Source organism: Felis catus, chromosome D3 (genome assembly GCF_018350175.1).
Source record: "Felis catus isolate Fca126 chromosome D3, F.catus_Fca126_mat1.0, whole genome shotgun sequence".
Taxonomy (NCBI): Eukaryota; Metazoa; Chordata; class Mammalia; order Carnivora; family Felidae; genus Felis; species Felis catus.
Genome location: NC_058379.1, coordinates 26,511,305 through 26,535,149, shown reverse-complemented (window position 1 = coordinate 26,535,149; position 23,845 = coordinate 26,511,305). Strand labels below are relative to the sequence as shown.

The following is a 23,845-nucleotide window of genomic DNA, read 5'->3' as shown; positions in this document are numbered from 1 at the left end:
TTCTCGTGCTGTCCTGCCCCCCCTTGGGATGGAAGCCTGGAGACCTGAGACAAATGCTCAGCCGGGTGACAAACTAGTGCTGACGGGGGCTGCCCTACATTACGGCGTGGTCAAGGCAATACTTAGTTGTCCTGATGGATTTTCTAGCAACACAGGTAGGTACCAGGGGGATAATGCTGACGTGCCAGGTGCCCTCGGGACTCAGTTGCCTTCAGGTCAACCTAACCATCACTGCAGGTTGAGGCTGACGGAGACCCCCCAGCCCAGCCTTAGAGACCTATTTCTGCGTGTCCACCCCACCGTGTAAGACCGACAGCCACGAGAAGATAGAAAAGATCAACGGGACAGAAAAGCACCAAGATGCTTCAGGAGCTGGCGGGGAGTGCGGGGGTGGGGGTGGGGGTGGGGTCAAGTTTCAACGTCAAGAGAAAAGTGTTTCCGTGAACTTCCAATAAAACGCTAATTCTCAGGGCACCCGGATGGCTCAGTTGGTTAGGCCTCGGACTTTGGCTCAGGTCTTGATCTCGTGGTTCGTGAGTTCAAGCCCCACATCCGGCTCTCTGCTGTCAGCTCAGAGCCCACGTTGGAATCTCTGTCCCCCTCTCTCTCCGCCCCTCCCCCACTCCCCCACACTCTCTCTCTCTCTCTCTGCCCCTCCCTTACTCTGGCACATGCACGCTCTCTCTCTCAACAATAAATCAACATTTTATTGTCTTTTATTATTGCATTTTATTTTAATTTTTTAACGTTCAAGGGCGCCTGGGGGACTCGGTCAGTTAAGCGTCCGGCTTCAGCTGAGGTCACGATCTCGCGGTCTGTGAGTTCGAGCCCCGCCTCGGGCTCTGCGCTGACAGCTCAGAGCCTGGAGCCTGCTTTGGATTCAGTGTCCCCCTGTCTGTCCGCCCCACCCCTGCTTGTGCCCTGTCTCTCTCTGTCTTTCAAAAATGAGTAAACATTTAAAAAATAAATAAATAAATGTTTTAATGTTTATTTATTGTTGAGAGAGAGAGAGCATGAGCAGGGAAGGGGCAGAGAGAGAGGGAGACACAGAATCCGAGGCAGGATTCGACTGAGCCACCCAGGTGGGCCAGTAAACATTTTACTAATTGTCAGCACCGAGAAGGAAGTAAATACTCTGAGAATAGATTGCTCTATCAGCCACAGGGGTAGAAAAGTAACACGTACTACTGGTTGAAGTGTTTCTTTTTTTTTTTTTTAATTCACTCTTTATTTTTGAGAGAAAGAGAGTGTGGGGGGCAGGGGTAGAGAAATAGGGAGAGAGAGGATTCCAAGCAGCCTCCCCACTGTCAGTGCAGAGCCAGACTCGGGGCTCAAACTCACGGACTGTGAAATCATGACCTGAGCATCGCGATATTAGGAGTCGGACGCTTAACCTAACTGAGCCTCCCAGGCGCCCCGGCTGAAGTGTTTCCTAAGAGAAGCAGCATGTCATGTTTGAATGGAGTGACCGTGGCCTTCGGAATCAGAAAGACCTAGATTTGAGTCCCTCGCGAGCTGTGCGATCTTGCGTGATGTACTTAATCTACCGGGGTTCTTATTTTGTGCCTTCTGGGCAGGGGACAAAGCACTTTTTAAAAAAATTTTTTAAAGATTTATTTATTTTTGAGAGAGAGAGAGACAGACAGAGCGTGACCAGGGAAGGGGCAGAGAGAGGGAGACACAGAATCCAAAGCAGGCTCCAGGCTCTGAGCTGTCAGCCCAGAGCCAGATACGGGGATCAAACTCACGAACCGTGAAATCATGACCTGAGCCCGAAGTCGGAGGCTTAACCGTCAGCCACCCAGGTGCCCCGGACAAAGCACTTTTTATAGCATCCTGTTGGATGCAGCATTTAAGACTGGGCCCTCTGGGGCCAGCACCGCCTGGGTTCCAATCCCGGCTTTCCACTGCTTTGGGCTAGTTGGTCGACCTTTCTGTGCCTCAGTTTCCCCCTCTGTCAGACGAGAGTGGGGAAAACCCTACCTGGTGCGGGGGTTGTCGGGAATAGTAAATGAGCTCAGGAAAGCCCCCGGGATGGCATCTGGAGTGTGACGCGTGTTTTCCTGCATCGATTCTTCACCACGAGGCGGCAGAACTCGCTCCGGTTATTTTTTTCCAGAGTCCCGCTGGCATGCGGGACCCGGCTCTCCTCCCCGCCCAATCCCTGCGGCCTCCGGTGGTTATCTGTGTGGGGCCGAGGCCGGAGTGTGCGGCCTGCCTGGGGACAGGGATGACGGCTGAGAATGTGCTTGCGTGGGGAGCTGTCCCCTCCCCTGCTCCGCGCCACCAAATATGTCCATGCCGTCCGATGCCTGGTCAACGGCCACCCCGGGCTGCCGTCTCCCGGCCAGACCTGGGGCTCACCGGCTAATTTTAGAAATGACTTGTCTGCTCAGCTGCTGCCATCACATTGGCGCAGAGGGAGGGTGTGGGGAGGACGGGGAGGAGCAGTCAGGGAAGGGGATGTGTGTGAGGGTGCGGGTGGGGGTGTTCCTAGCAATTCTCCTTCGCCCCTGCTGTCCGGGCTTGTTGGGGTCTCTGCACTGCCAGCCGGGGAGACCTCTCGGGCCGGTGTGGTGCCTGTGACCCGTGGCCTCGTGCAGAAAAGGTACCGTGGGGCCGGGTGTTACGATGGGCAGCTTGCGTGCGAGCTGATGGGCATACTTTTCCAGAATGTGCCTTTGGGGGCTGGGGCGGTGGGTGTCTGGCCCCGCGGTGGGTCTACTGAGGGCCTCTCCGGCCGGGTCGCGTCCGACAGCCCGAATCGCCCGCTTGGAAAGCAAGAGCATTTCGTGGAAGTCATTTTAGAAAATGCCAGGGCGAGCGGACTCTTTCAGGGATTCCTCCTTGTCTGTCGGGACCCATGTGTTCGGAGTCCTAGGATACCCTCCACTTTGGAATCTTAGCCGACGCATGTCTGCTGGGTTCCTATTTCTCCTCCGCTACCACTGATTTCTGCGTAAGGGGTCGTCAGTTAACGGTCAGGGAATGACTCTTCCCGTCCCCAACCCTGTGGAGGACAAGCCTTGATGGTAGTGGCTTTTGATTGTAAATAAGCATGTGCGTGGTGGGGGAGGGGAATGGTGGTTCCCGGACAAAAGCTTGAATTTCATGCGGCGCTGACTTGACCCTCTGTCCCGGGAGGCGATTTATCGGGGACGCCTTGTATCAGGCGTCTGTTTGAATGGAGAAGTTGCACAGACCTCAGTGGCAGGGGCGAGGGGGGTGGGGGGGGGACAGAGAGGGGGCCTTAGGCTAACAAGACCTCCCTCCCTGGGGGTCCGGAAGACGTCAGCAGCTGCTGCGGACGGCAGGGACACGGCCTCTGTGCTGCTTTCTTGTAGAGGCGGCTGGGAGGAAAAAGCCCAGCTGGTTCCAAGCCGCCCAGTCTGGCCTTGACCCGGCCGGGGCCTGGGCTTCCGTCCCACAGGGCCCGGAAAACTGGGCTGTGACTTTCTCTTTGTGGCCGGGCCAGGAAGATGCCCGCCCTGTTCAGTGCACCGGCTCGCGGCGGCTGAGGGTCCCTCTGGAGTGTCTAGCGTCCAGCACGGTGGTGGCTTCCTTGGGTGTTGTTTTTGCTTCTGATCTTAGCTGTGTTCGCGGAGCAATATGTCCGCGGGGCTCAGGGAGGGCCTGTGTCGCCGAGGCTATGAGTGAGCTCTAGAAAATAACAGAAGGAGAAGGCGGGCTGGGGAGAGAGGGAGGAAGAGGACGAACAGGGTCTCTCAGCCCCCTGACCTATGAGGGAGCGCCCTGTCACCATTTAGTAAATACCCGGTGCCACCTGCACACAGGCCTGGTCACCTTGAGTCGCCTAGCTTGGGCTCTGCCGACTCTGTGACCTCGGACGAGTCCCTCCCCAGTTAAGCTTCAGTTTCCTCTTCCAGACCTGAGGGGGGTTGGGTGGGACTATCCCGGAGCTTTCTTCCAGGACCCGACATCGGGGCAGGATTTCTCCAAGTCTCTCTCCCTTCCTCAGCCTCACCTGGGGGCCTTTCAAAATGCAGATTCCCAAGGTGCTGTGTGAGACCCGCCCAACCGTCTTGGGGGAAGGAGCCCAGGAATTCGCAGATTTCAAACCTCACAGGTGGCTCGGTGCCCGTGAGTTGGAGAGCTGCCTTTCCTGTGGCATGAGCCAATGAAACCACAGAGAGGGGCTGCCCGGGACCCCCCACCCCCAACCCTGACCAGTGTCAGAAGTCAGTATACAGTCACACAAACAAGAAACACACACACACACACACACACACACACACACACGGACCTCTATTCGGGCCTGATTATTGCAAAATATCCCAAGGCCGGTGTCAGCCGGGGGAAAGATCAAGCCCTTCTGGTGGCATTTCAAGAAGAGAACAGAAGGCCCGAAAGCCAGAGGGACTTCCTGAAGCTGCCAAAGATCAGGAACTCTAGCTGTGTTTCTCCTGGGCCGTGATGAGCCAGCCCTTCAGTGGGTCCTGGCTTACTGACCTGGTGGAGAAAAACACTGTCCCAACCGTCCGTTTTAAGCAGGTGGTAAGCTGCTGTGGGATACGGCACATCCTTCTTTTTTTTTTTTAAGTTTTTACTTTAATTCCGGTTCGTTAACATACGGTGTTATATTAATTTCAGTTAATCTTTTTAACTCATAAACTTTATTTTTTAGAGCTGTTTTAGGTTTGCAGCAGAATTCAGGGGAAGGCACAGAGATTTCCCATGGACCCCGTGTCCCCACACACGCATAGCCTCCCCCATCATCAACATCCGCCACCAGCGTGGGACATTTGGTACAATGATGAGCCTACATGGACACATCATTATCACCTCAAGCCCATAGTTTACATTAGGGCTCATTTTTTTTTAATATTTATTTATTTTGAGAGAGTGAGCAAGCAGGGGAGGTGGAGAAAGAGAGAGAGAGAGAGAGAGAGAGAGAGAGAGAGAATCCCAAGCAGGCTCCACGCTGTCCGCGTATGGGGCTCAAACCCACGAACCGTGAGATCACGTCCTGAGCTGAAAGCAAGAGTCAGATGCTTAGCTGACTGGACCAGCCAGGTGGCCCACATTAGGGCTCATTCTTGGTGTTGGACCTTCTACGGGTTTAAGCAAAAGTATAATGACATGGTATCATGCAGGGGATTTTCACTTCCTCCGTGCTCCTCCTGTTCACCCTTCACTCCTCCCCAACCCTGGCAACCACTGATCCGTTTACTCTCTACATAGTTTTGCTTTTTCCAGAATGTCCTATAGTTGGAATCGTACAGAATGTCGCTTTTTCAGATCGACTTCTTTCACTGAACGGCATGCATTTAAATTTCCTCCGTGTCATTTCACGGTACCCTTCCGCCACAAGAAGCTGTGTGAAATTGAATTATTTGAAAAAATGGAGAACGTGGGTTTGAGACAAGTGGAGGGCCGCCGGGGGCTGTCAGACCCAGGCCCACCTGTAGCACAGAGAAGGGAAGCAACTTGCTCAAGGTCACACAGTTTTGCAGTACAGGTGGTGGGCTCAAAACAGCCCCTGCCCTCGGAGCGCCTGGGTGGCTCAGTCCGTTAAGCGTCCAACTTTGGCTCAGATCACGATCTCGCGGTTTGTGGGTTCGAGCCCCGCATCAGGCTCTGTGCTGACAGCTCGGAGGCTGGAGCCTGCTTCGGATTCTGTGTCACCTTTGCCTGTTGCCCCTCCCCGCTCATATTCTCTGTCGCTCTCTCTCAAAAATAAATAAAAAAGAAATTTAAAAACAGCCCCTATCCTCAAGGCTGACACTTGGGGAGCAGCCTGGGGTGCCTCATTTTGGGGATCGTAACCTAATTTTCCCTGTTAGCCCCACCCCCAAAGCCCTGTCCATCCTCCTCCTCCTCCAAGCCTCAAAGGAAAGGATTAAAGCTTAGGTCTCGTGTCAACAGAGGCAACAAATATGAACGTTATTAACCAAACAAGGTCTTTGGGATGAGAGCTCACAGTGGGGTAGGCAGGGGGCATATCGCGTAACTCTCGAGGCAGACGTGTGACTTTCTGTGTCACACACACCACCACCGCCACCCCCATTCAGTCTGAAGGATCCAGAAGCACCATCAGCTTCATCTGAATCACCCCCCCGCCCCGGGCATGACTCACCCAACTCCGTGACTTTCCTTTCCTGCTCTGCTTCACACTGAACCTCTCCCTAATGCTTCATGAACTTTAAGAACTACAGTTTCTGGCCACGGAGGAAAGATCCTTGAGAATCCGCAAGGTGGGTTCACCAAACACCGGGCCAACCCTCACGCTCGGAGAAACAGGAATTTATCTGTTTCTTGGGTCCCAAGGGAATTTACCTCCTCCCATCAAAGACCGAATGCCTTTTCAGCTGTTTCTTGGGTCCCAGCTGGGGTTTGAGTTTCGATTTCACGGAGGGCAACCGGATTAGCTGTTGAGTTGAGAGAGCGAGATGGTTGCTCCATGGGATTAAATGTCTCATTGGTGCTGGATATTCCTGGGAGCTTGGGCTGGAGTTAGCCCCATTTTACAGATCACGAAGTGAGATATAGAAGCTGACGTGCCCCTAGGTCACGCAGAATGAAATTAAACTGGGACTTTTCTTTTCTGCCGGAGACTGTGTATGTAGTCTGGCGTACTAAACAACAGGAGCTAAGATAATAAATTATACCACACTGCTTCAGACGGACAGATGACACAGCCCATTCACACTCCTTGCCTCACTTAATCCATTGGCAATCCAGTGGGAAGGGGGGTGAAATTGAGAATCAGAGAGGTTTAGTGAGTGTCCAAGGGCACACAGCTACTAAGTGGTGATAGGTCCGGGAATTTCTTCTCTTCTTTTGTCAACAGTGGGTCACCTCGTTTTCTCTCTTTTTTTTCTATTATTGTTCTTTGCTATTGATTACAAAGAAAGATGATTTTGCCCTTTGTCTCCCCATTAATGCCCTTCTCCACTTAACATGGATTTTTTAGATCAAGGTGTCTCAACCTCCTCCCTATTGACACTTGGATCTGGATAATTCTTTGCTGTGTCTGGGGCGGGGAGGCGGGGGGGGGGGGAGGCGGGGAGGGACGTCTTGTGTACTGTGGGATTTTTACCAGCGTGCCTGGCCTCTACCCACCAGATGCCACTAACACTGGTCCCCTCTGGTTGTGACAACCAAAAATGTCTTCAGGCAATGCCAAAAGTCCATTAATGGGCACAATGATACCCAGCGAAAACCTCTGACCTAACCCAATGTGATCCGATAGAACTTCTGCAATGATAGAAATGTTCTGTACCTGTGTTGTCCAGCATGGTAGCTGTTGGCCAAACGGGGCCATTGTGCATTTGAAGTCTGTCTAGCGTGACTGAGAAGGTGATGTTTTGGTTTAACTTAATTTTAAATAATTAAAATTTAACTAGCCACCCTGCGGCTGCTGGCTGCTGTATTCTACGGCACAGCTCAAGGTAGCAATGCAGCACGGGTAGGAAGACAGCCCTCTGATGAGGCACTCAAGCCCCAAAAGCAGTCAGGAGAGCACCCCCCAGCAGACGTATGCCCAGCTCCTTGCTTCACAGGTGGCCGGGGGAACACCGGCCTGCAAATGGTAAATACTTGGCAGAGGCACCCCCTGTAGCCATTGCTGTGCCCACAGCAGGCATTACTAGTCAATCACCACACGCCCTTGCGCTAGTGGGGATCATTCTCAATGCCACACTCTGGGCAGTTCCCAACTGCGGATCAGCTGACACTGGCATGAGGGAGAAACCTCGTGGGCCACCGCTGCATGAGGCCAGGAGGCCCATCCGCGAGGTTTAGCATCTCCTCAAGCTACACGGTGACTGGTAGAGGCATGTGGCCAACCTACGTCAGTGTGACAACCACAGATAGGGAGAGGAGAGTGATGTGCTGGAGGAGCCAAGACTTTTCACTAATCATTTCTCGAAGAAACACTCACTGCACGATTTAGGGATAGAGGCAAGGGGTAGGGGGTGGAAGTGGGTGCCGGCCTGTTGGCCACTGATGTGCAAAGCATGGGCGGGTTTTAATCGAAAGGGTGTGATATTCATATGACCAAAGTATATTTCCCATATATATCCGGTCTTCATCTACAAATCAGGGCTGGTAACTCCCTAAACCTTGACAGTGACGAACGTGTCCTTTGTTATGCTAATGCCCTGACTTTTGTAAAGCACCTAAGGATGGGGGTTGGTTGGCCAAGGAGCCAACCACTTGGAACTTTCAGTCCTACCCCTGACCTCTCTGGGGACTGGGGACTTGGGACGGGGACTGGAGACGCGCTGGAGATTGAGCTCAATCACCAGTGGCCGAGGACTTAATCATGACCATGTAATAAAGTCTCCATAAAACCCCAAGAGGACAGTGTTTGGAGAGCTTCTGGGTTGGTGACCGTGTGGAAATTTGGGAAAAGTTGCGCCCCTGGGGCAGGCACGGGAGCCCCACACCCTTTCCCCAGACCCTGCCCCGCGCATCTCTTCCTGAGTTCTAGCCCTTCATAATAAACGGGTGAGCTGGGGAGCGAAATGTTTCGCTGAGTTCTGAGCTGTTCTAGCAAATTAATCCAGACTCAAGGAGGGGGGTCGTGGGAACCTCTGATTTATAGCCAGAGTTGGTCAGACGCACAGGTGACGGCTCGGGTTTGTGATTGGTGTCTGAAGTGGAGGGTGGTCTTGGGGGACTGAGCCCTTTACCTGCAGAATGTGATGTTGTCTCCAGGTAGATAGTGTCAGAATTGAGTTGAATTGAGTTGACTCCTGGTCGCCCTGCAGGTGTCTGAAAACAGCCTGGTGGTGTGTGGGGAGCCACCTCCCCCTCCCCCCATTGGAAATGGGTCCAGGAACCTGAAAGACTAGAACTTAAATGGGGACAATAGGGGACAGGGTTGCTGTGAATGTCACGGCTCACAGTGTACAGAGCACCCAGTACTCCCACAGTCCCGGTGAAGAAAAGCCACCTCCCCCACTGGACAGAAGGGGAGCTGACACCTTAAGAGGTTTGACAAAAGGCAGGTGGGGCCTGAGCTTGGCTGTGAGACCTCTAAGGCTGAGGTCAGCCCCCTGAAGGACGGCATCTGCTGTGTTCACCCTGGCCAGCCTCTTGTGAACTGAAAAGTGTCCACTTCTGTAGCAGAGAACCATCTAGAAAACTCCCAGGGGACGGTGGCCAGTGATCTGAAGGATCACCTGAGAAATGGCTGAAGCCTTCAGATGAGAAGATTGGGGGCAGACCCCCACTTGTGTCACATGGAAAACCTTGTCTGTTTCTCCAGAGGACAGAACTGGGGCCAGCAGGTGGCTGTCCTGGCAAGGCAGCTCTGTGGGTGAGAAGAAAACGTGGCAGACCCCAGGGAACAGGGAGTTGAAGACCCTAGACTGTTCCAGGATGCCAGAAGGTGAGGTCTGTGGCCTCTGAGGGCTTTGTAGTTCTGGTCCCAAAGAAGAGTAAAATTAGAGCTGACCCTGAATGTTTTACTTAGTAGTGAGCTCCCCATCACTGGAAATGATAAAGAAAGGACTCCTTGACTTTCTGTCTAGGAGATTCCTTGTGAGAAGGGCTGGTCCTCTGGGAATCTCTGATGGAGGGTACACATTGCATTCTCCACCCCTGCCACCCTATTTTCTCCATTCTTCTCCATCTCGATGCCTCCCTTTTTCCTCTCTCCCTCCCTTTACACCCTTTCCTACTGCTAACATCCCTGCCCTTTATTCTCATTAGCCACCCCTCTTCTCATCTTCTAGGATAATGTGGGTTTTGCGACTGTGGCCTGAATCCTCAGCTACTTGTTAGCTGTGGGCTTCCCTTGCCCGGATGAGGGGACGGTGTCCCTGCGTTGGGCAAAGTCTCTTTTCAATACTATATGATGCTTTGGCCATCAAGCTCCAGTTCGGTGTGAGCTTGGCTGAATCATGTATGAATCATGAGAGTCTCTTTGTCCATTAAGCCTGCATTTGACAAGGGACACCTGGGTGGCTCAGTTGGTTAAGCGTCTGGCTCTTGGTTTCGGCTCGGGTCATGATCTTGAAGTTTCATGAGTTCGAGCCCCGAGTCAGGCTCTGCACGGGCAGCACAGCCTGCTTTGGATCCTCTGTCTCCCTCTCTCTCTGCCCCTCCCCTGCTCTTTCTCTTTCTCCCCCCCCCCCCAAAAATAAATAAACATTGAAAAATGAAAAAAAAAATTTAAAAGTAGATAGCAAAGGTGCACCATTCCACCTTCCATGCCCAGGGCAGACATTAATAATCAATCAGAGCATTCTTTTCCACTGAGCCCAGGTAAAAGTTCAGAGTCCTTCCCATATATCACTCCGGGCAGAAGCTAACCATCTGTCAGAGGTGATAGTGAGTTGAAACCTACTTGCCCCCCTGGCCGTATTGGCCAGGGTCTTACCAGGAGACTGCATACCCAGCTGGTGAATTGGAGAGCCTTTTGAATGAAGGAACTCTTCTGAGAGTGGGTGCAGCGTTAAGGAAACCAACAAAGCGTGCTGAAGCATCCAGAGAGGACAGTGGTGGGCTATTAGCCTTGGGCCTGATGCAAGGCATGGAAGGTTAATAGAGGAGCCTGGGGGGTAACTGCAGTCTGTCCATGGAGAGGGACCTCTACAAGGGGCTTGTGGCCATAGATAGAGAAACACAGCCTTTCCCCAAACTAGGGGCCAGGGAAGCAGGGCCAGCAGGGGGATAAATACTCTACCGTTTGTGGTTCCCATATGCAGGTCTCATTCCAGAGCCTTCCACTGACCAAACTCAACAGGAGGCCAGAAAGCCAGGGAATCCTGGGGGCTGCAACCCTAGTGGTCAGCACCCCAGAGGACAGAGCTGTCTAAAGATGGGAGTGGGGTGTTATGAGACACAGAAAGAGGAACCAAGCGTCCACTCTTCCCTCCCCCAACAGCTTTCGTAGACTTGAGGCCCTTCCCTTTGGGAAATGGCCCCAGACCTGGCTGCCTGGCAAGCAGAGCCTGAAGAGGTCGTCAAACTCAGCAAGCAGCATGGATGTTGGTAGCCTTGACCTTGTCCTTCCAGATTTGGCCAGGGCCACATCCAGCTCTTGGCCCCCTTTAAAGAATAAAGTTGCACTGACACAGCCATGCCCGTTCATTTACATATCACCCAGGGCTTCCTCAGCAATGCAAAGGCAGAGCTGAGTAGTGGAGGGAGACCCTGTGCCCTCAGTGCTTGAAGGGCTTACTATCCCGTCCTTTGCAAGAAAATTTGCTGACCTCTCCCGGGTGCAGCATGCCGGGACCAGCCGCAGGAGGAGCTGCTATTTCCTCCAGGACCAAGGAGGCAGGGGAGGGACCCGCCACCAGAGCAGGAGAGGGTAGCCAGAGGAAGGGGCGGCCCGAGGGGAGGGTGCCTTCCGCTGGAGGGAGGCAGCCAACCCGTGGCCCCCAAGCAGGGAGGGCTCGGGTGCCCTCTGATCTCTGCCAGCGGGGGGATTGCCCTGACCTTGAACCCACTTGGAAGCTGGAAGGTTGTGGAAGATGTGTCTAAGGGGCAAATGGAAGGCACCCACCTCAGGGGCATCTTCCTCTCCCCACGGTCTTCTGATCCCGGCATGCCTGGCCTCCCGTGTGACCGTCAGACCAGATGTCGAGCACCCTAGCCTCGCCCTGGCTCTCACAGCGGCCAACACCTCTGGCTGCCTCCAGGCGCCTGGTGAGCTAGCTGGGGAGTAAATACACTCACCAGTCACACTGTGGGCAAGACCGATTCCAAATGGAAGTCGAAACGAAGAAGGACCCTGTGGTGACATAAGGTGTGTGGCCAGTGGAGCGAAGGGCAGGGTGATGGGGGTGATTGGGTGGAGCGGGCAGGAGGCTGTGACCGCTGGGAGGGTGGCATGGGCTGGCACGGTCAGGAAGGCAGCCTGGAGGAGGTGGCCCAATGCGCTAGGGAAAGACGGAGGCTAGGAGAAAGGAACAAGAAGCTGCTGTGGGCCAGACACAGGGATGGAGAACCTGGAAACCCCCGGGTGCTATAGCGACCGTGGGCTCTGAAGTCAGACCGTCTGGGTCCATCAGGCAGCTTCGCCGCTTCCTGGCTGGGAGCAAGGCACGTCCCCTCCCTCCGACACGGGGTCACTCACAGAATCCACCTTATAATCCGGTGGCTCGTGACCGTAAACGACGTGAGCGCTTGAGTTCTCAGCACCGAGCAGCGCCCAGATCTTAGTGGCACTGTCATCAACGGTCTTGCTTGCGTTGCCTCCCTTCCGGGGTCGGGGGGCAGAGACCTCAGGGTGGACGGAAGGAGGAGGGATTTAGGCAACTGGGTCATCCCCACTCCTTCCTGTGTGGCCTCGAGCGAATTTGTTAACCCCCTCGATTCTCAAGCTACGACAGACCTGGTGCCGGGACTAACACCCAACAGGTGCCAACCAAATAGCAGAGCACACACAGTGCTACCCCCGGATCTACCTACTTGAGCCAACTTCCTGGGGTTCCACAACGTGCCGCCAGGACATAGGGTGCCTCTGAGCCCCAACCTGGCGGCCCCAGGTTGGCCCCCACTTATCACGGCCAGTGTGAGGCTGAGATGAGACCGGGGCACGGGTAGGAGGAGAGGGACGCATCCTGGGGAGCAGGTCTCAGCTTGACGTTTTAGCTGGGTGACCCTGGGCAAGTGCCTCAACCTCTCTGAGTCACTGTCTGCTCTGTGGGAGAGATGCCAACCGCCTTGTGCCGCTGTGGGGGTGAATGCGATAACAGCTCTTAAGATAAAGAAATTCCAGGTCCGGCAGGAATTTAAGGGGGGGCCGGGGGGCAGTGGATGCTGGGTTCCCCAGGCCAGCTTTGACCCGTGGAGTCAAATAAAAATGAAAATATGATCGACAGCAGTTACTGGGGATCGGGCATGTGCGTGGTGTGTGCGTGGCTTATTTTACCGCTGAGAAAACAGGCTCAGAGAATTTCCTGGGGTCCTGCCATGTGATGGTGGTGGCAGAGCCATGATATCATGCCGCCCACCCTCCCCTCCCCTCCCCTGCCCCGTGGATGCCGACAGCACAGGGGGGATGTCAGGAGTCCTTGCCACAGGCTTGCTTGCCGAGAGCCCTCTCCGTCTCTCGTCCGCTTTACTCCTGATCGTTACCCACCCCTGCATTCAGTCACTCATTCAACACACATTCACAGAGAGCTAAGCGCGTGCCAGGCACTGTTCTAGGCACTGGGGCTACATAAGGGGACAGAACACATGGAGCTTCAGGCCCTCATAGGACCATGTTCTGCAGGGTGAGTCAGAAGCTAAACCAAAAATACACAGCATGATGGACAGTGATAGCAGTAAATGCTATGGGAAAGAAAGGACGGGATAAAATGATGGGTGGTGCCGGGATGCGGGGATGGGGGGGTGGCTATGCCTCCATTTAAATAGGGAAGGGAGGCTCATTGATGAGGTGACGCTGAGCAACGGCTTGAAGGAGGTGATGGTGTGAGCCACGCAGAGGGACAAGCATTTGAAGCAGAGGGAACAGAATGTGCAAAGGCCCTGAGGCGGGAATCTGTGCAGAAGGTGCCTCCAGAAGGTCGGTGTGCCTGGAAAGGAGGAGCGAGCGGGAGAGGCTTTAGGGCAGGTGGTTGTGAGGGCCACGTAGGCGTCTCTAAAGACTTGGGAACTTGTGTTTTGAGACAGGGGAAGTCACCGGAGTCCTGGCCGCTGTGTCAGGACTGGGCATTTGGGGAGGTGAGAGGGAAAGCCTTGAGGGCCCCGTGGGGCCACTCAGATCCAACATGTGTTCAGGAAAAACTGTTTCAAGCTGTCCCTGGCTTTGGGGTCACCTTTCCCTTCACCAGCCTCTCCCACCCCTAAGGGGGAGACTCAAGATGTTAATACCATGAATTCTGAGCATCTGGGGCCTCCTCATGGACTTAAAACAGAAGCTGATGAGGCAGGTGTGAGTTTTAGACCTGGAAGGGAACGTGGTGATAAGAACACTTACTTAAATTAAGGCTTGACAAAGCCTTCCCAGGAGCACTGGCTCCTGGCCCTGGGTCACTGGGACTGGCCTGATGCCTTCGAGGGGCAGGACGTGGAGAGTGATGGCTTTCTCACTGTCCCCCTATGCTGTGGGCCTCTGGGCAGGCCAGCAGCCCCGGCTGAGGACAGACCATACTGACAGCCAGGATTCTCCCTGGAGCCTTGAAGCAGAGGGTGATCCTTGGGAAGCCGCCACTGGCCTGGCCAGGCCTCGGCTGGATGGGGAGCCGGCAGTTGGGGGGGGGTTGGTGGCCAGACTACCTCACGTCAGGCCTATTCATAACCTGGGCTCTGCTTCCCAGGCACATAGAAGAGCGAAGTCTGGCTATGAGTCACTCGGGGGCCTCCCCAGGGTCTCCCCTCCCCCTCCCCTGCCCCTCTCCCCAGAGATCTGATCTTGTGCCCATTCTCCACCCCATCGGTCTCTCATGCGCCTTTGCAAGCTGTAGAGGCCACGCTGTGAGGAACTTTCTTCTCAAGGCAAAGACTTGGCCGTCTGCCCTGGGACATGTTTCCGGGGTCTCCCTGTGGGCTCATGACCTCATCAGAGCTGCAAGGTCCCTTCTTGGATCTTTGGATCTCGAGATTTCCTTTTAGCCAGGCCCCACAGGGGCCCTGGGGTCTCATCCAGGGATGTGCTGGTAAACGTTTAATGGCCAGCTCCTGGAACAAAAGCCCTGATCTGATGCATTTGCCCATTTCTGGGGTGTAAATACTCCCATAGCCAATTTCAAGCCCTTCAGGTGACGTCACAGAACACAGAGCTGGAAAGAGGTGGCCACGGGGGGCCCCTGTGAGATGATGGGAGCCGGTTTCAGCCCAGCCCGGTCCGCCTCACCAGCTTCCAGGACGTACAGCATCTTGACAGACAGCTGTCTGTGTGACATGCGGGATCACCTTGAACTCTGCGAACCATCTTCTTATGGACAAGTCACTGAAAGAGGCTTCCCACAGACCGACCATGAACACTCTGGCTTTCAATGGTGATGGCGGTTCTGACAGCTGGGAAGGGGGGCATCTTCCAGAAGGGACTGGGAGGGAGGGGCGGTGGGGGGGGACACTGCTTCGAGGGCAACGCCCGGCACAGACGTGCCAAAAGTCGGAGGGAGGAGAAGACGCCCACTCCTTCACTCCTGACCACTTCCTTTAAGACCTTGGTGTACTTCCTTCCACTCTTGGCTTTCTGTGGAGTGTTTTGGGTTTTGCCCCTTTGGGAGAGTTTAGTGTGTGCAATGCTGAGCTCTGCCTTCTAATCTCTACGAGGGAACACAGACACTTTCCAGTATCACCGTGTTATGGAGCACGCGTCCCGATCGAGCCTCACACACTGCGGGTGGCCCAGGGGGGACGGTGTAGCCACTTGGGAAAACAGCCTGGCCGGGGCTTAAACAGTCAAACAAAGCGTCACCCTGTAGGCTTAGCACTGCGACCCTCAGGGATCTACCCAAGAGAAATGGAAACGTAGGCGCGCGATGATTTACGTGGCTGTTCAGAGCAGCGCCATTCATCCCGACCCCATACGAGAGGTGATAGTTAGCTCGTCTGCACAACAGTGCGGACGAACCTCGAAGACATCATGCAGAGCGAAAGAAGCACAAAGTTATAGAGAATGTCCAGAAAAGGCGATCAATTTGGCCATAGACAGAGACGTAGTGGTGGCCCGGGGCTGAGGGTGCACACAGCTAGTGGCTGCAAATGGCCTTTTTCTTCTTTTTTAAGTTTATTTATTTTGAGAGAGAGAGAGAGTGAGCAGGGGAGGGATAGAGAGAGAGAGAGAGTGACAGAGAGAGAGAATCCCAAGCAGGCTCTGCATGGTCAGGACAGAGCCCAGCATGGGGCTTGAACTCACGAACCATGAGATCACGACCTGAGCCGAAACCAAGAGTCGGACGCCAACTGAGCCGCCCAGGCACCCTGCAGCGGGTCTTGGAAGGGTCTTTTGGGGGTGATGGGACTGAGGTTCTGGTGGCAAAACTCTAAAACTTTTCAGAGATCATCACTGCATGTTTACAAATGGGCGAGTCTTCCGTCTAGCATAGAAATGATGCCTCAGTGAAGCAGTTTCTAAAATGCTTCCTACGTACCCTTCTCAATGGATTCATGGCATATTCCTTCAAGTCAGACGGGCTCTAGTTTACTCGACCTCCTCTAGTTCCTGGCCACATGGGCTGTGTCTCTGGGGTTGGGGGCTACCAGCCCCCCAGTGATGAACTTCTCTGCTTTAGAATCACTTGCTCGAGCTTGTTATCCAGAAGGGGTCTTGCTAGGTCAAAAGTCGTGAACATTTGGCAAGCCTCTCAATCAGATGCTGAATATACTAAATCGTCTCCCCCAAAGCACCAGCCCAATGAATACTTTTGGTTCCGTCCTTTCCTAACACGCGTGATCCAATTATGGAGCCCGCGGCGCCCTCACAAAATAAAAACACACTATTCTATGGTGTTACAAGTCAGGAGAGTGGTTGCCCTGAGGGGGGCGGAGGGGGGGGAGAGTAACTTTAGACGGGGGTGTGAGGGAGGGTCAGGGGGCTGTAATGTTTTCCAGTACAGAGCCCAACGCGGGTCTCGATCTCACAAACGTAGGTCATGACCCGAGCCCAACTCAAGAGTCAGACGCTCGACTGGCTGAGCCCCCCAGGCTCGCCTTTCATTCTTTTTTTTTTTTTTTGATTTTTTTTTATTTGAGGGAGAGAGAGAGAGAGAGAGGGAGGGAGTGTGTATGAGCCGAGAGGAGGGAGCAGAGGGAATCTTAAGCAGCCTCCGCTCTCAGTGCTCAGCACAGAGCCCGACGCGGGTCTCCATCCTGCAACCCTGGGATTGTGACCTGAGCCGAAATCAAGAGTTGGGCCGACTGAGCCGCTCGGGTGTCCCTGTTTTGTTTATTTTTGAATTGAGACAGGATTGACATCCAGCGAGTGAATTGTACAGCTGGGTGAATTCTTTCATACGATGCACTCGTGTGGCCCCCTTCCGGGTCAAGATACAGAACAGTTCCATCACCCCAGGAAGTTCCCTCGTGCCCCTTTCCAGCCAAAAGCTAACAGGTCCTCCGACCTTCATCGCTATAGATTAGATGTGCTTGTCCTCGAACTTGTAACAAATAAAATAAGACGTTTTAATCTTCATCAGGGTGCTGGTTAAACAGGTCTATTCTTTAGGGGAGAATAGCCGCTTAGCTGTATTGCTTAGGTCCTCTTCTGATATATGTTATGTCCCAATGACAAGTTAAAGTGCGGGGTTAAGGGTAAAGGATCTGGGGGGCGCTGTCCACTCCATGGCCAGGGGCCTCCCTGCTGGTCGTGGTCCTTCCAGTGGGCCGTGCCCAGCCACGTGACCTTGGTTCTAGGCGTCGGCGGGGGCGGGAGCAGGGCTGTGTCCAAGAGCTAACCTGTATCTCTCTTCTCTCCACCCCTCCCCGTGTCTCCATGTGTCAGTCTTGTGTCTGTTCACCTCACGTGCCCTGTGTGTCCATAAAGCCACATTTCGTGCTGTCTGCAGAGAGCCCCGCATCATCTCATCTCAGCCTTGACACTGTCTCAGCATGGCCATCTCATCACGCCTCGCCCTGTGGGAGCAGAAGGAAAGTAACACTCAGGGCCCAGGCTGGATCCGCAGGGCCGACTTGACCCTCGGAGGGCAAGTCAACGTGGGTGGCCCGGGCTGCTCCCTGTGGTGTATCCAGTCCCACCTTCCATTTCCCCTGAGCCGGCTCAGTTAGCCGCGGCCCCCCGAACCCAGTCCGTGAACTCCTTGAGCTCCTCCCATGACTTCCGGGTCTTTTCCTGTTCCTCAGTAGGCCGCGGGGGCAATGAGGGTAGACCAGCTGTCCCGTCTGGATCGTCACGGCAGTTCCGATGAGTGCTGGGACAGAGGCAGAGCTCTTGGCTGCCAGACTTGTGCCGTAGGGATGGCTTTCCGGGGTCCCTGCCTCCTGTCACCATGGAGAACTGGAATCAGGCCCTTCTTCCGAGTTACTCATTTCCCTTTTGTTATTTCCCACGAGATACCATGAAGGGCTGTCTCTTTCTCTGACGCCTGCTATCTCCTTTACCCCGCATCCCACCATTCATCCCCTTTACCCCACCATCCCCCATTCATCAAATCGTGCATGATTTGATGAATTAGAAGGCTGAGGGGTGGGGTGGTCGAGAAGCTTCTCCCCGGCTGCCTCCTGGTTGCCTTTGCCCCTCCCACACTGATCTGGTTTATCGCACGAGGACGGCATCTGCTGAGCGGGCCTTAAGACTCCCCTCTCTCTCATGACATGGCTTCAGCCTCCATTGAGAGAGAGAGAGGCGTGGGGTCAACCAGCCCCTCAACTTCCCTGCTTCTCTCTCCCCGGACGGAGGTCTGCACCAACTTACCTTATCCCCTGGCCTCCGCTTTGTCTCCTCGTCTTTCCTACCACCTTTGGATTCTCCTTTACTCAGCCGGGCTGGGGCGACCAGGTCCTTGCCAGCCACCCACCGAGGACCTTGATAAGGAGCTTATTTAAACCAGGGTATAGCTCTGCCATAGAAAGCACTATACGTTTTCACTCCCCTCCGTGAGCAGTCACGGTGATGCCGGTTAAAGATGTACACCCCGGTCGGCCAGAGCGGGTGGCCTTGCGTCAATCCCCAAGGTCGCTGCGGTTCGCAGAGGAGTCTCCGCTGCCCCCTGACCCCAGCCAGCTCGGGTTTAGGCTCTGCTTCTGGTGTAAAATGCCAGCATCCAGCCCCTGGCTGCCCGGGTCCTGGTTTAAGGGCCATCAGGAAGCCACAGCCCTGGGTCAGTGGAGTGAGCTGTAGCCAGAGGGTTGGATTTTTACAGAACCCCCCTAGAGCCCCGCCGAACCTCATCCGCTTTGCCACGGCCGCTCATGCATGTGCTTGAGTCATGTATGTCCTCCCTGGGGTCCCCTCCCCCGGGTTCCACTGCGAGCATCTTAAAGGGCCACTTGCTTCCACTGGTTCACTCACAGAGCTGTCTCCTTCTTTGCTTCTGCAAAACAGATTCGGGAGGAGGACAAGAGCCCTCCACCTTCCTCGCCCCCTCCCCTGTTCTCTGTCATCCCAGGAGGCTTCATTAGGCAACTGGTCCGGGAGACTGAGAAAGAGTCCAAGGAAGCAAGACTGAGGAAACAGGCAGCGCTTGGCTCTCCTGAACAAGAGGTAAGTGGTCCCACGGGAAGGGGGACGAGGTGCCTGTCGATACCCATCGTCCTGTCCTATGAAACTCCCCAGCCACTTGTCATCCTGCCTTTATTCCTGTTCTCCCCGCTTTGAGGAACGTCCTTTCTTCAGTTGATCGATGGAACTCTTATGCATCCTTCAAAACCCAGCTCAAATGGGACCTCTCTGGAACATCCCCGGAAAGCTCTCCCGTTGCCCTCCTTCCTCCGATTCCCCCAGCGCCCTCTGTGTTTGTCTTCACTGTGGTCGACATAGTTAAATATTTGATCGTGGGGCTTATCAGACTAGCAGTTCCTTAAGCGCAATAGTTCTCTCTCTCCGTCCACTCTGTATTGAGAACCTCTCGTAGAACTTGGCCCATAGCGAGTACTCAGCAAATGTTCAATGAATGAATGAAGGATATCGGCTGATGTACGATGGTGGGGATCATTTTACCCCTCTTTTTGCAGAAAGGGAAACCTAGATGTTACCTAAGGATGTGTAGTTGGCTTACTTTAAGCGGAAAAGATATCCAGTTGCTGGTTATAGGTGTACCGGTTGTTAAAATCCTGAAACCTCTCCACACCGTGTGGTAAACGGCCACGGCCCTGGCCAAGCCCCGCTCCGGTGCCCTCCGGCTTCCCCTCCCCTGAATGCCTTGGAATGGCCACATGGCAATAATCAAAGGGTTAGTGCTTGGCCCAAGAAGGGCCCTCAGTCCCTCGGTCCAGCTGACATTCTTTCTGATTGGTTGGTGTCCACTAAATCCCTTCATTATTCTGAATAGCTCTGCTGGATTGAAGCAGTCACTGGACACGATGCAGTCCCTGTGCTTTAAGACCTTGCAGTGTCATCCCTGATGGCGGCCAGCGCTGCCTCCCTCCTTGTCCCCAGCTGCTCAGCCAGGGACCCCGGGCAGGATGGACGAGGCTGGACACCAGGCAGGTGGGCTTGGAGTGCGCCGTGGGCGGATCGCTGTCAGGCAGACAGGCCATGGCCTCGGGTCTCTCTGGCGCCCCCTTGAGGTGGGGCAAATACCGCAGGGGTTGGGCTGAGAGATCTGGTCGCCTCCTGGCCGGGAGTTGGCTCCAGTCCAGTGACAACCTCAGCTCCACCTCCCACCCCCCTTCAGCTGTTGTTTGCCTGTCCGGTCCCCCACGTGCCCGCACCTGTCCAATTACAATGACTTTGGCAGCTGAACGGCAGCAGCTGTTGAACACATCCCCGCCACGTCTTTGTGGGGGAGGATGACAGGGAGGACGGGCTCGGCCCCCACCCCTCCCTGACCCAGGCATAAGCGAGGGCCAAAGTCAACCTCCGTAGGCCGCTGTTGGATCACGATGCAAAGTGACTGGAGGCCGTTCATCACTAGACAAGGTTCACTCTGCCGCTCGTGGGCTCGTTTGATCCCCGCCCTCCCCCCGCCCCGCGGCAATGGGGTGGATCAGATGATACCCACTTAGCAGAGGTGGAGACTGAAGTTCAGAGGGGCCGAGCAACTTGCTCAAGGTCATGAGACCAGATAGCGGCAGAGCGAGGGCAAGAGTCTGGTGCTCACTGCGCTGGCGAGCTGCCTGGGAAAGGGCTAGTCTGGGGAGCAAGGTGGCCGATGTGGCCACAGAGGCCTGGGAAGGAAAATGTTCCATGAGGCCGCAGGCCGTGCTGGCATCACCGCGCACAAGTTAAGAAGCAGAGCCGGGCATAGGATGGGGACAAACTGTCGCCCCAGGGCCTAGGCAGAGCCTCAGAGCCAAGATGCAGGATGGACAGGCCTCAGAGCACAACAGGTGTCTGGACCTTGGGCCAAGATGTTCCTGGGGCTGGAGCACGGCAGCCCCGGGACATGTTTCTGCGACACAGCAAGCCCTGGCTGGTTCTTGCCAATTTGATTTTCTTGTCCCGATCGGTAAATAACCAGACTCTTTCTCCTTACCCCAGCACAACTGCTTTATTTGGCCCCCATCTAATCCTTGCACGGAGCCGCTAGACTCCGCCACCAGTTTGCAGGGATGTAAAGCGAGGCTCAGAGAGGCGGCTTGGATTTCCAAAGGCCCCCGAGCCAGTGAGAGACAGGAAGAGGCTGGGATCACACGGGGCAGAAAGAGACCCACGTCAGAGGTCGGGAGAGCTGGGTTCTCGCTCTGGCCCCACCGCTCTGTGTGGTCCAGGCCAAAGCCCTTCCCCTCTTTTGGCCTCAGCTTGCCCATCTGTAAAATGGATGCGCTGTGAGTTTCCTCTTGGCCCCAGTGATTCTACAGGCACCTCCTCCCCGTATACTGAGAAGGCTTCAGAGCGGACTGAGGGCTTTGGTGACTGAGAAAATCCAAAGGATTTGGGTGACGGAGGGTAAGGCCGGTTACCTCGTTTGGCTCAAATTCATGTCACTGTTTCTGCTGTGGTGGTTTGGTTAGAAAATAAGGCACTGACTCACTTTTTAAAATGGTATAGACAGTGGAGAGATGTGCTAAGTGCAGCCAATCCTCTTTCCAAGGCTGTGTCCTGCCTGGCCCCGAGAAGGTCAGACTGAGCCACTAGGCCATGGGCACCGGAGCAGGTTTTCTCAGTCCTAGCTACACTCTGGAATCACTGGGGCAGCCACAGCCCAGGCCAACTCCATCTGACTGTCTGCGACTGGGGCCAAAGCATCCTTCTTCTTCTTCTTCTTCTTCTTCTTCTTCTTCTTCTTCTTCTGATAGAACCTGAGGAGTGGGAGAAGGAGACAGAGGGAGAGAGAAAAAATCACAAGCAGAGAGAATCTCAGTGCAGAGCCTGACTCCACAACCCTGGGGGACATGACGTGAGCCGAAATGGAGAGTCAGATGCTCAACTGACTAAGCCACCTAGGCACCCCAGAATCACTGGTTTCTTAAAGCTCCCAGGAGATTCTAGGGGCGCCTGGGTGGCTCAGTTGGTGAAACGTCTGACTTCGGCTCAGGTCATGATCTCAAGGATTGTGGAGCCCCGCGTCGGGCTCTGTGCTGACGGCTCGGAGCCTGGACCCTGCTCTGGATTCTGTGTCTCCTTCTCTCTCTGCCCCTCCCCTGCTTGCACTCTGTCTCTCCCTGCCTCTCAAAAATAAATAAATGTAAAAAAAAAAAAAAGAAAAAGAAAAAAGCTCCCGGGAGATTCTAGTGAGTCCTGGGGACAAGTAAGGCTGTGACTATGCTTCAATTAAGGGCACTGACTTTAGACTCCCAGAGGCCTGTATGACTTTCCATTCCAGCTTTGTCTCTCGGGGCCACCTGATAGCCTTGTGTTCACTTCTTTATCCGTAGAATGGGGGCGGAGTTCAGAACCTACTTCGGTGGGTTCTTACGAGGGTTAAGTAGGGTGTGATGGTCCTGTAGGACCCACTGCAAAGTGATCTGTGCATGATGGTTGTTATTATTACCATCAGCATCATCATCGTGACAAAGCCGTGGAGACCGTGCCCTTGAGGCATGCCCTTGAGGCCTCCACCACCTGAAACGGGGCAGAGACACAAGTCAAAGCCAGACTGGGGTGCAGAATGTGGTCGTTGCTGCTGACGGTGCACCTGCACGGTGCCCTGGGACCTCAGGGGTGCATGAGACAGGTTCTGAGCGAGGCCTGCAGGCACAGATTTTCAGAGGGGTGGCATTTGAGCTGGGTATAGAAAGATGAGTACAGCATCGGCAAATAAAGAGGGGGAAAGAACATTCTGGGCAGCGAGCTGATGTGAACAGAAACATGGAAGCAGAGAAGCATCAGATGTGGTAAGAGATGCCCCTGCGTGGCTCAGGCATGGGGACACACAGGGACTATAAGGCCAGAATGGAGGGTGGTGACTCCTCATTGAGGGCTTTGAATGGCAGGTGATGGCAGGGAATGACTTTCCCATAGGCTGGGGGCCACTGCCAAAATCTTTTGATCAGGTTTCAAATGACTGTGGCAGCAGATTCAAAGGCCACCAGTTCGGGGACTGTGACCGTGGCCCAGATGAACGCAGACCCGGGCTTGGGAAGGGAGACAAAAGTGTGATGCCGGGCAGGTGGAATCGACATGATCTGGGAGCTGGTTTGGTTGCAAGAGGAAGGTGAGAAACTGAGTCCTGGGCCCAGGTGTGTGGGGAGGAGGCCAACATGGTCCCAGACGCAGAACCCAGACCTGGGCAGGTGGTGAAGCCAGGCATCAGGATGGACTCCCCACCTGCACCCTCCAGCTCTCTTTCTGTAGAGGCAGCGGCCCAGGTGGCCCTGTGAGCAGTTCAGGCCACAGCCAGGCTGGTTTGAGGACAAAACTCTGGGTGGGGCTGACACCACAAGGCAGCAGAAGAGCCTGGGAGAGGAGCCTGCAGGGGGCGTCGGAGATCAGATGTCCAGGCCAGGCGAGGGGGTGGGGTGGGGGGTAGGCGGGCTGGGAGGACTTCGGCCAGGAGTAGGGGTGGGGGGAGGACCGCCGAGGGGGGCAGAGTCCGGGGAAGACAGTGGGGGACATGCCAGGGCTCTCACCTGGCATGGGGAGTGCATCCGGACGGCAAAAGTCGCAACAACTCCGTTCAGTTCTCTGCCACTTCCAAAGCGCTTTTCCACATCTCACTCCACCAAAACTCTGGATGGTCAGGTGACCCTGGCCTTGCATGGAGGGAAAACCAAGGCTCAGAGAGGTTAGGTGGTGTTCACCGTCACCCAGCTGGAAAGCGTCCCAGCCAAGACTAGAACGGGTCCTCTGCTCTAGTCCCCAAGCCCCCTTCCCTCTCCTTGGCCCAGCAGGAAGACTCAAGGCAGAAAT

At 54.8% G+C, this 23,845-nt stretch overlaps 1 protein-coding gene across 3 annotated transcripts in view; it reads left to right on the top strand.

Annotated features, from left to right (window-relative positions):
- The first annotated feature begins 2,416 nt into the window (after nucleotides 1-2,416).
- The window catches only part of MYO18B (myosin XVIIIB), a 258,450-nt gene continuing 237,021 nt past the window's right edge, over nucleotides 2,417-23,845 (top strand). For 2 of the 3 annotated variants that reach the window (XM_006938537.5, XM_045041734.1), the window contains exons 1-3: nucleotides 2,417-2,608; nucleotides 17,378-17,523; nucleotides 18,938-19,096. In XM_006938537.5, coding sequence (XP_006938599.3) covers nucleotides 17,485-17,523; nucleotides 18,938-19,096 — 198 coding nt within the window. In that variant the 5' untranslated portion in view covers nucleotides 2,417-2,608; nucleotides 17,378-17,484. Of the gene's footprint in view, nucleotides 2,609-9,235; nucleotides 9,359-17,377; nucleotides 17,524-18,937; nucleotides 19,097-23,845 lie in introns of all 3 variants that reach the window. The other variant, XM_045041736.1, reaches the window with a different exon arrangement.